Here is a 12155-nt window from a genome sequence, read left to right as displayed (position 1 = left end):
CTGTGGAAATCAACGGTGTAATCCTCTACTGGGCGTTTACTCTGTTGCAACGCATGCAGAGCCGACTCTGCCGTAACAGTGCACTGGGGGTCCTTGTACAGTTGAGCCATTGCCTCAAAAAAGGCGTTTACAGAGTTCAGTGTTGGACAAGGTTATGAACCCAGGTCTGGGGTTCCTCTGATAACAAAGAGATTATGAATCCCACTTTAACAGTCTCTGAAGTGAAGGTTCTGGGCTGAAGGGCCAGGTATAATAGACAAGCATTTTTAAAGGCCCTGAATTTCCTCCGTTCTCCGCGGAAACATTCTGGTGTGGGTACCCGGGGTTCAGGTTCAAGGAGTCCTTGTTGCCAGGGAGCAGTCGCAGAGCTGGCAGAGGGTTGGTTGGGATCGGCAGGAGGTGGAGAGCCTGCTAGATTCAGCACTCGTCCTTCCAACTGAAAGTAACCGTCCTGGAGTCTCTGAACTGCTTGAGTCAAAGTGGTGACTTGTTGGTACAGTGCCTCGAGCGGGGAAGCACCTCTGTCGGTCTCTGACATAGCTGGTTTATACTGTCAGATACCTAGGTTTAGGCCGAAGTGCTGAGAAGGCTTCCCTTGCAGCTCGGTGCGGGTCACCCCTGGAGGTGGTAAAGGAGGTGAAGCGTCCCAAGGAGCACTGGATGCTTGTGAAGTACAGACGGGTGGAGCAGGTAGGCACCCGAGAAAACTTCCAGGATCTCCACAGGTGTGGGGTATGGGTTGGTTTCTCAAGCCAAAGGGTGGGACTTTTACGGGCAAGTGAAAGATACACAGTTGTATAAAAATAAATGGTTGCAATTTATTGCGAATACAATTGTATATTCAATAAAATAGATATTTTAAAGACATTTGTGGTGATGTGAGGTGTTTGGGTTACAGACCCAAGGTGCATAGAAGAATGCTAGGTTTGGAAAAAGAGTTTCCGTGACAGTGGTGCAATATGTGTGACTTTATTTTTGATGAAAGAGACTCTGTTTCTCCAGGCTGGATTGCTTGGATGTTTCACAGAGAATTCATCAAAACGTTGACCCTTTTTGACGCGTTTCGGCTAGCAGAGTAGCCTTTGTCAAGGGTTTTGTGTCACCAAGTCTGTAGAGATAGTGACGGATTTAATTATCATCTGTATATATCATAATATTTTCATATAGTTGGTTACATAATGTCGGTGAGGAAAAACACTGAAAGTACATACGTTTGACCTGTTTTGGTGATATTTATTCAAGTCTTAGAAGATCCGCAGCGAGAATCAATTGTGAGCAACCTGCAGGTATGGTGAGTGGTAAATATCAGGAGATACTGAATAAAAGGATTTTTGAAAAGTCTAACATTATTGGTGGTGGCATCAACTTACTAGATATTGGTTGGATGATCTGTTTATGCCTGGATTGGCAGATGAAATTTGGCGGCAAACAATATATATAAAAATATATAAATATATATCTGGACGTCCTTGTATGGTGGCCAATCTGTAGGTGTATAATATATACATAGTGTTGGTATCCCAAATGTTTGGAGAAGGTGTGTAAAAAGGAAGGTAAGTCTTCCATTACTTACAAAGTATGTTGCAAGTTCACGGTTTTTGGGCAGCTCAGGATAACTTAAAAGTTATTTTTTCGGTGCACAGGTGCAGCCGTCCTCAATGTCCACTCTGTATTTTTGGGTTCTATGCAGGTATCTAGATGCTGGAATTACATGTGACTTGTTTTGGTTAGAACTCCGAAAAAGACACAGGCAAATGGAGCCAAGTAAAGTGCTTTTATTAGGGAGTGGTGATTTTAGCAATGAAAGGTAACACTTACGGTTGTTTGGGGGTTCGCCGCAGGTTGCGTCCGCTCTGTCTCCTCATTTCCCTCGGTGTGAGGGTGATGTGAGGAGACGCTGATTCCCCGGCCTTTTTAAAGCCCGTCGCGTGTGCGCACTGTGAGCCGCACGTACCGGGCTTCTTGTGCGACTGACGTCATTCCCTGTTGTGCGCACGCGCCTGTGGGGTGCGTGCGCATCGGGAGACTAGTCGCACATTATTGGCCGCCGACACGGGAGGAAGGAACCAAGATCCCGGGAGGGGGATCTTACGGAAGATGGTATATTCCGAGGTGCCTAGTTTAACCCCTGGCTTGCCCAGGGGCTTTCCGTGCCGGGTGCGTTCTTCATGATTGAAAAATTTCATCAGAGGTCAATAAGTTGTATCAAATATATTGAGAAGATGTAAATATACAATAAATAATGCAGAGTATATATTTATTTATATAATAAGGTATTATAAGTTTTAACAGCAGAAGGAAAAAGAAAGGAAAAAGGGCTCATTGTACCTTGGAGAACAAAAAAGTTTGGAGGTCATGTGGAAATGAAGGGGGGAGGGGGGGGTTTTGTTTTTTGTCAGAGTTAGTATATAGTCACGAATATGTGTGTTCATAAAGGGATTTTTTTGAACATTATTTAGTATTACGCTTTTAGGGAGGTTTTATGTTTTAGTCAGTTTTCCCTGATACAAAACCTTCCAAGAAAGGGCGATAGCTTGCTATTTCGTTTAGGCCCGGGGGTACGGTGGCTTTTAGACGTTGTATCCACCGTAGTTCTATTTGGAGGAGGCGTTTGTTCCAATCCCCCCCTCTATGTGGAATATGGATTCTGTCTAGAGCCATAAAGTTTATTTTGGGCATTTTGTAGCCATGTTGGTACGCTACATGTCTTCCTAGTGGGAGGTCAGGATTACATAGTTCCATGTTGTTTACATGTTTTCCAATTCTTTTTCCCATTTCTTGTTTTGTTTTCCCAACGTAGTATGCTCCGCATTCGCATCTCATCAAGTAAATCACTCCCTTTGTCTTGCAATTTGCAAAATGTCTTGGTATAAATTTTTCCCCATTTGGTAGTGTAGTTTCCACACATTTTTTAAATGACGTTGCATTGAGCACAGGATCCACAAGGGTACGTTCCTTTAGTTTTGCAGGGGTCTTTCCTGATGTTTTCTTTGAATTCACTGTGTATGAGGTTTTGTTGTAAGGAACCTGCTTTACGATATGTAATTGATGGGTTGTCGGAAACCAGATGTTTTATTTTGGGGTCCTCTTTTAGAATGGGCCAGTGCTTTTGAAGAATGTTTTTTATGGTGGAATGTTCGTTGGTATATCTTAATATAATCCGTGTGTTGTCTTTTTCTTGTTCTTTTTCTTTGTGTTTTCTGCCACCTGGTTGTTTGGTTGGGAATAAGATATGTTGTCTTTCTTGTTGGTTCGCTTTATTGTAGGCTTTTTTAAGGGTAGTCTTCGTGTAGCCTCTTTGAAGTAGTCTGTTTGTCAGGAGTCTTGCTTCATTTTGGAAGTCTTTATCTAAGTTACAGTTCCGTTTGAGTCGTAGATATTGACTGTATGGGATGGCTTTCTTGAGGGGTGTCGGGTGAAAACTGGTAGCATGTAAAATCGTGTTTCCTGCTGTCTCTTTTCTGTATAGAGTTGTTCGTATCGCGCCCTCTTTGTCCTTTATAATCCAGGTATCCAAGAAGGGGACTTTATGGTTGCTGTAATTGAGTGTGAGGAACATATTATAATTATTTGTATTCATTGCCTTCAGGCATCCCTCAATTAGCTCTTCCGGTCCGTCCCATACAATCAAGATATCGTCTATATATCGTTGCCATAATGTGATGTGGTCGGTATATAAGCCGTTTTCCTCCTTTGTTAGAAAGTCCCGTTCCCATGCTCCTAGGTATATGTTGGCGTAGGATGGGGCACAACTTTGCCCATCGCTACGCCACATGTTTGTAAATAATAGACCCCATCAAAGGTAAAAAAGTTGTGGTGGAGAATATATTCGAGCATTTGAGTAATGAAATTATTGAACTTTAAATCGGTGTTACTTCCTTGGCTCAGTGTTTTTTTGATAATTTCTATACCTTTTTTGTGGGGAATATTGCTATACAAAGATTCCACATCCACCGTAATTAGAAAGGCATTTTTTGGTATGATTATGCCCTCTAATGTTTGTAGGAGGTGTACGGTGTCTTTGATATATGAAGGTAATGTTGTAACATATGGTCTGAGATGTGCGTCAATGACCTCACTTGTGGCTTCCGTGATGTTGCCGTTTCCTGAAATGATGGGTCTCCCAGGTGGGTTTCGTTTGTTTTTATGCACCTTTGGGAGTGCATAGAATGTCGGTGTTCGAGGATGCTTGGTTTTCATAAAGGTCCAGAGTGTTTGCGTAATTGTTCCTTCTTGTAGGGCTCTATCTAGTCTTTGGTAAAAGTCTTCTTTGAAGGAGTTGATCATTACTGGCGATATTTGTTTGTAACAGACGGGGTTGTTCAAGATGTTTAAACACATTTGTTTGTATTTTTCATTACTCATGAGTACAATATTGCCCCCTTGTCGGCTGGTTTTATTGTAATGCCTTCAAGGTTCTGCAGTTCTTTAATCGCTGACTTTTGTCTTCTAGTAAGGTTGTTTGTCTTGTAATCTTTTTTAATTTTTAATTTTTCTATGTCTTTGGTTGTTTCGCGAACAAATAGAGCAATCGCCGGATTCAAGTTGAGTGGAGGAAATTTTTGAGATCTCTTTTTAAATTCTGGTATTGTTTTTTCTTGAGTGGTGTGGTCCTCCTCTTCATCTTCATCTCCTTCTGGTTGGTTGTCTTCGTCCGGCCAATCCTTCAGGCCTCCTTCTTCCAGGAGTAGGTTCAAGTCTCTGATTGCTCTGAGCTCGGCTGCCGTCAAGTTGGATGGTTTTTCTATCGTTGGGGTTTTTTGGTACATTGTTTTAAAGAGCAATTTTCTGGCGAATAAGTTGATATCTTTTATGATTTCAAAGGTATCTGATGTTTTGTTGGGGCAAAAAGATAAGCCTAATGTCAATACTTCTGTTTGATCTTTAGTTAGCATATGTGAGGATAGATTTATAATAGTTACACCTTCCATCTCTATGGTTTTGTCTGTTTTTGTGTTTTCGTCTGGGTTTTCGGGTCTGTTTGCCCTAAAAAACCTTTCTGTTTTTTTGGGGGGTTTTCCTTAGGCTTATATGATCTTGTGAACATTTGATGATTTTTCTGGGGTGCTGATGTTTCTCCTTCATTTGTTGAGGTAGGTTCAAGGGTGTAAGGTTCTTCTTCCCTATCTTCGGTTTCATAGTTTTGTGGGGGGATCTGTACGTCTCTCCTTCTTGCCATTCTTTGTTCAGTTCCTGATGCGTAGGAGGAGGAGTCTGATGAATAATGTTGTCCTGCATTTCTAGGTTGTCTGTAGTTTGTTCTTCTATTTAGTCTAGGATTTGACCATTTGTAGGCTCGGTTTTGACTGAATGCGTTTTTGTCCCTCCAGTATTTTTGCTCCTTTTTTAATATTTCCTTACTGTACTCCTCTAGATGTTGTTTAAGTTTCCTTTCTTGTTCGCTATATAGGGCAATCTTTTTAATGGTGTTAGTTTTTCGTAGATAAGTTTGATGTTGTTTTCCAGGCTTTTGATTTGGCGTAGATATTCTTCTTGAAGTAGTATCATTAGATTCTTTGAGCACTCATTCAAGGCATTTTCCCAATCTTTTTTCATCTGGTTTGTGATGTTGTCCATGGTTGGGAATATTTGTATTCTCAGACCAGCAGGGTTAATTTCCTCTGTTATGTATCTCTCAAAAGATCTTATGTGCCAATGTAAGGCCGCTTTTCTCTCAAGATGTTTTTTGAGATTATTGAATAATGATGTAATATCTGAATCTTGTTGTTCATTTCCTTGAAAACTTTTCTGAATAGCTGACATTAGGTTTTCCCATTCAGTTCCCATTAGGTCTCCATCCTGTTTGTCCTCCATGGTTATCAATGAGGGAGTTTCTTCCTTAAATCGACTATTGTTGGAACAATAGAGGGTTTGGCTGTGGAGATGCGATTTCCCTTTCCTCCAATAGGCTCTATGCCTCGGAGGGCGGAAATGTATGGATCTCCTAGCTTGCTTACAGTGAATATATGTTAGGGTCCTGCTGAGCGACCTTATGAAGTAAAAAGGAGAAGTTTTTAGATTGTTTTGCTTTCTAGAGATCGTGAGAAAAGTGGATGTGTTATCCATCCAAAGGTCTATGGAGAGGTTTTTTGGGTTGATCTCTGGAGAGTTTATAGTTGTGTTTTGCCTCCGTCCCTTAGAGTCTAGTGTGGGGTATGGGTTGGTTTCTCAAGCCAAAGGGTGGGACTTTTACGGGCAAGTGAAAGATACACAGTTGTATAAAAATAAATGGTTGCAATTTATTGCGAATACAATTATATATTCAATAAAAGAGATATTTTAAAGACATTTGTGGTGATGTGAGATGTTTGGGTTACAGACCCAAGGTGCATAGAAGAATGCTAGGTTTGGAAAAAGAGTTTCCGTGACAGTGGTGCAATATGTGTGACTTTATTTTTGATGAAAGAGACTCTGTTTCTCCAGGCTGGATTGCTTGGATGTTTCACAGAGAATTCATCAAAACGTTTTGATGAATTCTCTGTGAAACATCCAAGCAATCCAGCCTGGAAAAACAGAGTCTCTTTCATCAAAAATAAAGTCACACATATTGCACCACTGTCACGGAAACTCTTTTTCCAAACCTAGCATTCTTCTATGCACCTTGGGTCTGTAACCCAAACACCTCACATCACCACAAATGTCTTTAAAATATCTCTTTTATTGAATATACAATTGTATTCGCAATAAATTGCAACCATTTATTTTTATACAACTGTGTATCTTTCACTTGCCCGTAAAAGTCCCACCCTTTGGCTTGAGAAACCAACCCATACCCCACACTAGACTCTAAGGGACGGAGGCAAAACACAACTATAAACTCTCCAGAGATCAACCCAAAAAACCTCTCCAGGATCTCCACAGGTGTCAAGCAATGTTGGTGCAGTAGTCAAAGCCAGGCCAGGGGTCATACACAGGTTATCAGTCCCAAGGTAAGGCAAGCAGTGGATCAGAGTAAGCTGGGATTGCAGCAGAAGGAGGTGCAGGCAGAAGCGGAGTCCGTTAGGCAAGCCGTGGTCATTCACAGGTGGTCAGAGCAGGAAGGGAGCAGGAGCAAGGGTAGTCAGGCAAGCCGAGGGTCAAAACACTGGAGAGAGATCAGACGGGTCAGGAGGGCAGCAGGGTCACAACGGGTAATCAAGAAAGATTCACAGGGCACAAGTCACAGAGAGCTGACGATAAATCAGCACAGGATGGAGTCGGGAGTGAGCTTATATAGGGGTCGGGCTGGTGCGCTGTGCGTCACGACGCACACGCTCCGTGCCGGCACGTATGCGCGCACCGGCACTTGCCTGCGGCGTCCACTGGCCGCAAAGCCACGGCTACGTCCCTGACACACACAAAATATTGACGGCCCAATTTGGACATTTTCACTTGGGGGTGTACTCACTTTTGTTGCCAGCGGTTTAGACATTAATGGCTGTGTGTTGAGTTATTTTGAGGGGACAGCAAATTTACACTGTTATGCAAGCTGTACGCTCACTTATTTACTTTGTAGCAAAGTGTAATTTCTTCAGTGTTGTCACATGAAAAAATATAATAAAATATTTACAAAAATGTGAGGGGTGTACTCACATTTGTGAGATACTGTAGCAGTGTGCAGAGGGTTCATCCAGAATTTATTGGTCTGCTCTGGTGGGCACTTGTTTAACAGAGCAACCCGGGGGGGGGGGGTCTGATTGGATGTCAAAATCAAACAACTATGAGAGGAGGCTAAAGATATCAGACCGCAATGAGCCAACTATCGGACAGGTCCAGCAGGCATGGTAATGAGTTCCCAAATCCCTGCAGTTGCGAAAGCAGGTCGCAGGATAGTTGAGGACATACTTAGTACCAGCAAGGATAGCGAAGCACCACTGTGATAGGACTTTGTAGGTGGTTTCAAGAGCTGAGAGATCACTCCCCCAGCAGGGAGGTCCGATGAGCACAAGTGCTCAAATATAGACATCTGTTTCAGATCGTCGGATAAGCGGATTTGTGCACTAAAAAATGCTTGATCTGTAGAGCAGGGGTCCTCAAACTACGGCCCGGTGCCTCATCCGGCCCGCCAGGGTCCTGAACCTGGCCGCTGGCCCTCCGAGGCTGCCTAACCTATAATCAAAACGGCCGCTGTCTGCTGACTTATTTTTTTTTTGCGTGTGCAGGAATTTGGCTGTGGCGGCCGCCAATTGGCTGTGTTACTGCCGCACTGCATTCTGGGAGTTGTAGTCCTGACCGAGCTCAAGTTCCTTGTGGCGGTGGGTGGGGAGAACTGAGCAGGGGCGCGTAGCAGGAAACTACAACTCCTGGAGACTTTGAAGGCGGGCAGAGGCGCGGCACACGGCGCATCTGGCTGGGCGCTGGATGGCTGCAACAGTGCAGCCTGAAGTTTTTAAAAAAAGAGTGAGAGCAGCTTATTTTGGACCTGGAGTATTCGGACAGGAGGAAGGGAGCGCCAGCCTGCCAGAGGACGCATGTGACTGGCTTGGGCTGGGCACTGGCTGCAGCTTGAAGTGGTCACCACCCCCAAGAGGCCAAGCAAGGACCTGCTGAGCTGTCATCAGCATCGCTGAGGTGAGACACCCTGACACCCTCAGCTGACCCCCACATCGCATCTCCCACCCCCTCCACATACACCCCATTTACCCTGCCCCAGTGCCCTGCCCACCCAGTAACCTCAAAATAGGAAATAGCCCCCAACACTGTCTGGCTGTCAGGTCCTGTGCTGGCCATGGCCTGTGGGTCCTGCTGGCCATGGCCTGTGGGTCCTGCTGGCCATGGCCTGTGGGTCCTGCTGACCATGGCCTGTGGGTCCTGCTGGCCATGGCCTGTGGGTCCTGCTGGCCATGGCCTGTGGGTACTGCTGGCCATGGCCTGTGGGTCCTGCTGGCCATGGCCTGTGGGTACTGGTGGCCATGGCCTGTGGGTCCTGCTGGCCATGGCCTGTGGGTCCTGCTGGCCATGGCATGTGGGTCCTGCTGGCCATGGCCTGTGGGTCCTGCTGGCCATGGCCTGTGGGTCCTGCTGGCCATGGCCTGTGGGTCCTGCTGGTCATGACCTGTGGGTCCTGCTGGAAGCTGGCCATGGCATGTGGGTCCCTGTCGGTTATGGCCTGTTGGTCCTGCTGGGAGCCATGGCCAGCGGCCAGCAGGACCCATAGGCCATGGCCAGTTTCCAGCAGAATTTACAGGCCAGCGGCCAGCAGGACCCACAGGCCATGCCAGCAGGACCCACAGGGCCATGGCCAAGTGAAGGATTGCAAGTTCCAGCATGAACCCCTCAGGGCTGAGGACGTGACACCCCCTCCTAACTAGTGAAGGACTACAAGCCCCAACACGAGCCCCTGAAATCTAAGAATGTGACCCCCCAAAAGTGAAGGACTACTAGTCCCAGCATGAACCCCTCAGAGCTGAGGACATGACAGCCCCCCAACTAGTTTATGGCTATAAGTCCCAGCATGAGCCCCTGAGATTTAAGAATGTGACCCCTTAGATCTCACGGGTTCATGCTGGGACTTGTGGTCATTCACTAGTTTGGTGGGTCAGGTCTTCAGCTCTGAGGGGTTCATACAGGCACTGCTTGCACTTTAGTTCCTGAGGCAATGGTTTAAAATATTGTATTGTTTTTCCTGTTTTTTGTGCACTACAAATAAAACATGTGCATAGGAATTTGTTCATATTTTTTTCAAATTATAGTCCGGCTCCCAACAGTGTCCGTGGGACAGTGAACTGGCCCCCTGTTTAAAATGTGTGAGGACCCCTGCTGTAGAGGCTTGGAAAGGACTTCAAGCAGTTTGTCCACCAGGTCTTTAAACGCTGGAATGTCCGAGACAAGGATAGGTAGAGGTTTAAGACAAGAAGGGGCCAGGTCTAGCACAGGGTAGGCCCACTTCTAAACTAATGTTTCCTCCATAGGGTATTGTTTGGCAAAACGCTTAGGAGGAGAAAATTGCTTACCTGGAGATGCCCAATCAGTATACAAACCAACTGCGGTAGCACATGTATTGGCAAGGTTTTGGTTGGGGGCTAATAAGGTCAGACCAGTAACCTTGAGAACATGAGATTCAGGTTACTCCAACTCTAGGCATGTAGTACTGCGTTCATGAGTACTGAATAGGGAACATTTACCAAGGTGAGATTTCATAGGCCTGAACCTCCTCAGCCCCAAATAACCCATGAAGGATAGGTGAGATTCTTCATTGTTCTCTGCTCTGTGCAGAAGCAGCTGCAGGAACATCAAAGATAACTGTGGAGGAGAGCATTTATAAAAACACTTGCAGCCCCTGCATACTGAGTCAGCAAACATAAGAGATTTTTTTGCCTAAACGTTGGGAAAACTTCCTCCCCAGAGGACTAAGGAGGGTGTTATACTGGACGGCGCTAAAGAACACTCCAAGGAGCAGATAGACTTAAGCAGGGACTGTGGCCCAGGCTGTTGGTGCTGGGTGCAAAGCATGGATGCTGCAAGCTGTCCTAAAGCTGGTAATGAACCTTGAGAAGGCAGAACCAGTACTTTTGCAATTAGGCATACTCAAAGACACCCAGCTCCAAAAAGCAGGAGGGATTAGGAAACCTTCTATGGCCAAGTTACTGTAGCTAAATGTGAGGATGACTGACTCCGAACTCACATGTGGAGTCAGCATTGTGTCCTGTGCAGGCTGATTGCAGAAGAGGCAGAGAAAAAGCAGGCATGCACATAGGGCACTTGTGTTGCAGAGCAAGAGCACTAGGAAAGCACAACTATAAAATTTATAAAGAGTCAAAGACATGCACTTACTGTGCAATGCAAAAAAAAAAAAAAATGTGTCGCAGCCATGTACTCTGGCCTGCAACAAATGTAAAAAGAGTTGCGGACATGTCACATCAATGTAGTCAAGTGAACGACCCCAGAGTGGAAATAACCAGAGATCGCCGTAAGACCAGCTCAGTGCCAGCCCACCAACTACTGTGACCAAGTCAAAGTACCAGAGCTTTAAGAAAATAATCCTTAGAGAGAGGTAGAATACACACCACAGGCTCCTGTAAAGAAAGAGGAGCAAGCCATCAAAATTATGCAGTGGCAGTCTGGGGGCATTCTGTGACAGTCACAGCAACTAGGTACTGGAAAGCTCCTGTGCAAAAGCTTTGGTGAGGTACACCCAGTTTAGACAGTCTTTGCATTCTAGTGGGCATACTCCCTAAGGAGTCTTCAGGGACTAGGTTGCACCAACCTAGGCCCTAAACCTGTAGAGCAGCCACTTGCGCAGTCAAGTGCCAAATGCAGGATCCAGTGCAAAAGGGCATAATTACTGGTTGGCCCCACATCCTCTTCATGGCGAGGTCCACATACAGCTCCCCTAGGGCAAAGCAAATGAGTAGCTGATACAGCTATAAAACTGAGCCCCACGTATTTTGCAGTAATCGTAGAATCTTGCTAGAAAAAAAAAGTAACGATAGCACTTAAAAAAAAAATAAAGAATAGGGTTTGCTACAGACATTTTTTTTCTGCTCTGAAAGAAACTAGTAAAAAACTGAGGTATGCTGGGAGTGGGAAGGGTTATACTGGGCTGTCCCTACAGCTTTGCCAGAGTCCAATTCTATTGAAAGTAGCAGTTTAACCCAGTGTTTCAGAATACTAACCTGTATAACATAATGTAAATCTAAAAATATATATCATACAGGAAATACAGTAAATCATTACTGCCTTTTGAAATTATGAAGAGGGTTTTTTACAAGTATATATAATGTATCAGATAAAAAATATAAAAACATAAAAAAAAAAAACCACAACTTTAGGGAAGACTTTCCAAAACATCTTCAAACTCTATTGTTGGTAAAATGCATACACTCTTAATAAATATGACTTATTGAACTTACATAAAGCTGTCTTCAGGTGATCCAGTATATCGTTTTCATACACAGCCCTCTCTTCCCATATAGAGAGGACCCTAGCCAAATGCTTCTTACAGCTCTCATCTGTTTCACTACGGCAAAATAATTAAGTTATTAATAAAAAGGCAAAACTAAAAAAGAAAAAAAATAATTGAGAGGCTGGCTACATAAGTATACCTAAATTGATATATAATTTCAGTTACAAAATGAATGGTGTTAGGCTGAGTCAATGACGTAATCCTTAAAGTTGTAGGAGACTATTAGCAAGATCAGGTAGCTGAAGCTCCTAGTCCCTATTCCAAACTGCCG

The 12155-nt window shown here is 44.5% G+C and overlaps 1 protein-coding gene across 1 annotated transcript in view; it reads right to left on the bottom strand.

Annotated features, from left to right (window-relative positions):
• Positions 1-12155, bottom strand: part of RPRD1A (regulation of nuclear pre-mRNA domain containing 1A) — a 145802-nt gene that overhangs the window by 78262 nt on the left and 55385 nt on the right. The window contains exon 3 of the mRNA XM_082259865.1: positions 11832-11938. Coding sequence (XP_082115991.1) covers positions 11832-11938 — 107 coding nt within the window. The remainder of the gene's footprint in view (positions 1-11831; positions 11939-12155) is intronic.

The sequence above is a fragment of the Pelophylax lessonae genome (genome assembly GCF_965119305.1).
Source record: "Pelophylax lessonae genome assembly, chromosome: 5".
Classification (NCBI taxonomy): domain Eukaryota; kingdom Metazoa; phylum Chordata; class Amphibia; order Anura; family Ranidae; genus Pelophylax; species Pelophylax lessonae.
Note: the sequence above shows the minus strand (reverse complement) of the source record. Positions and strands in the feature narration are given on the sequence as shown.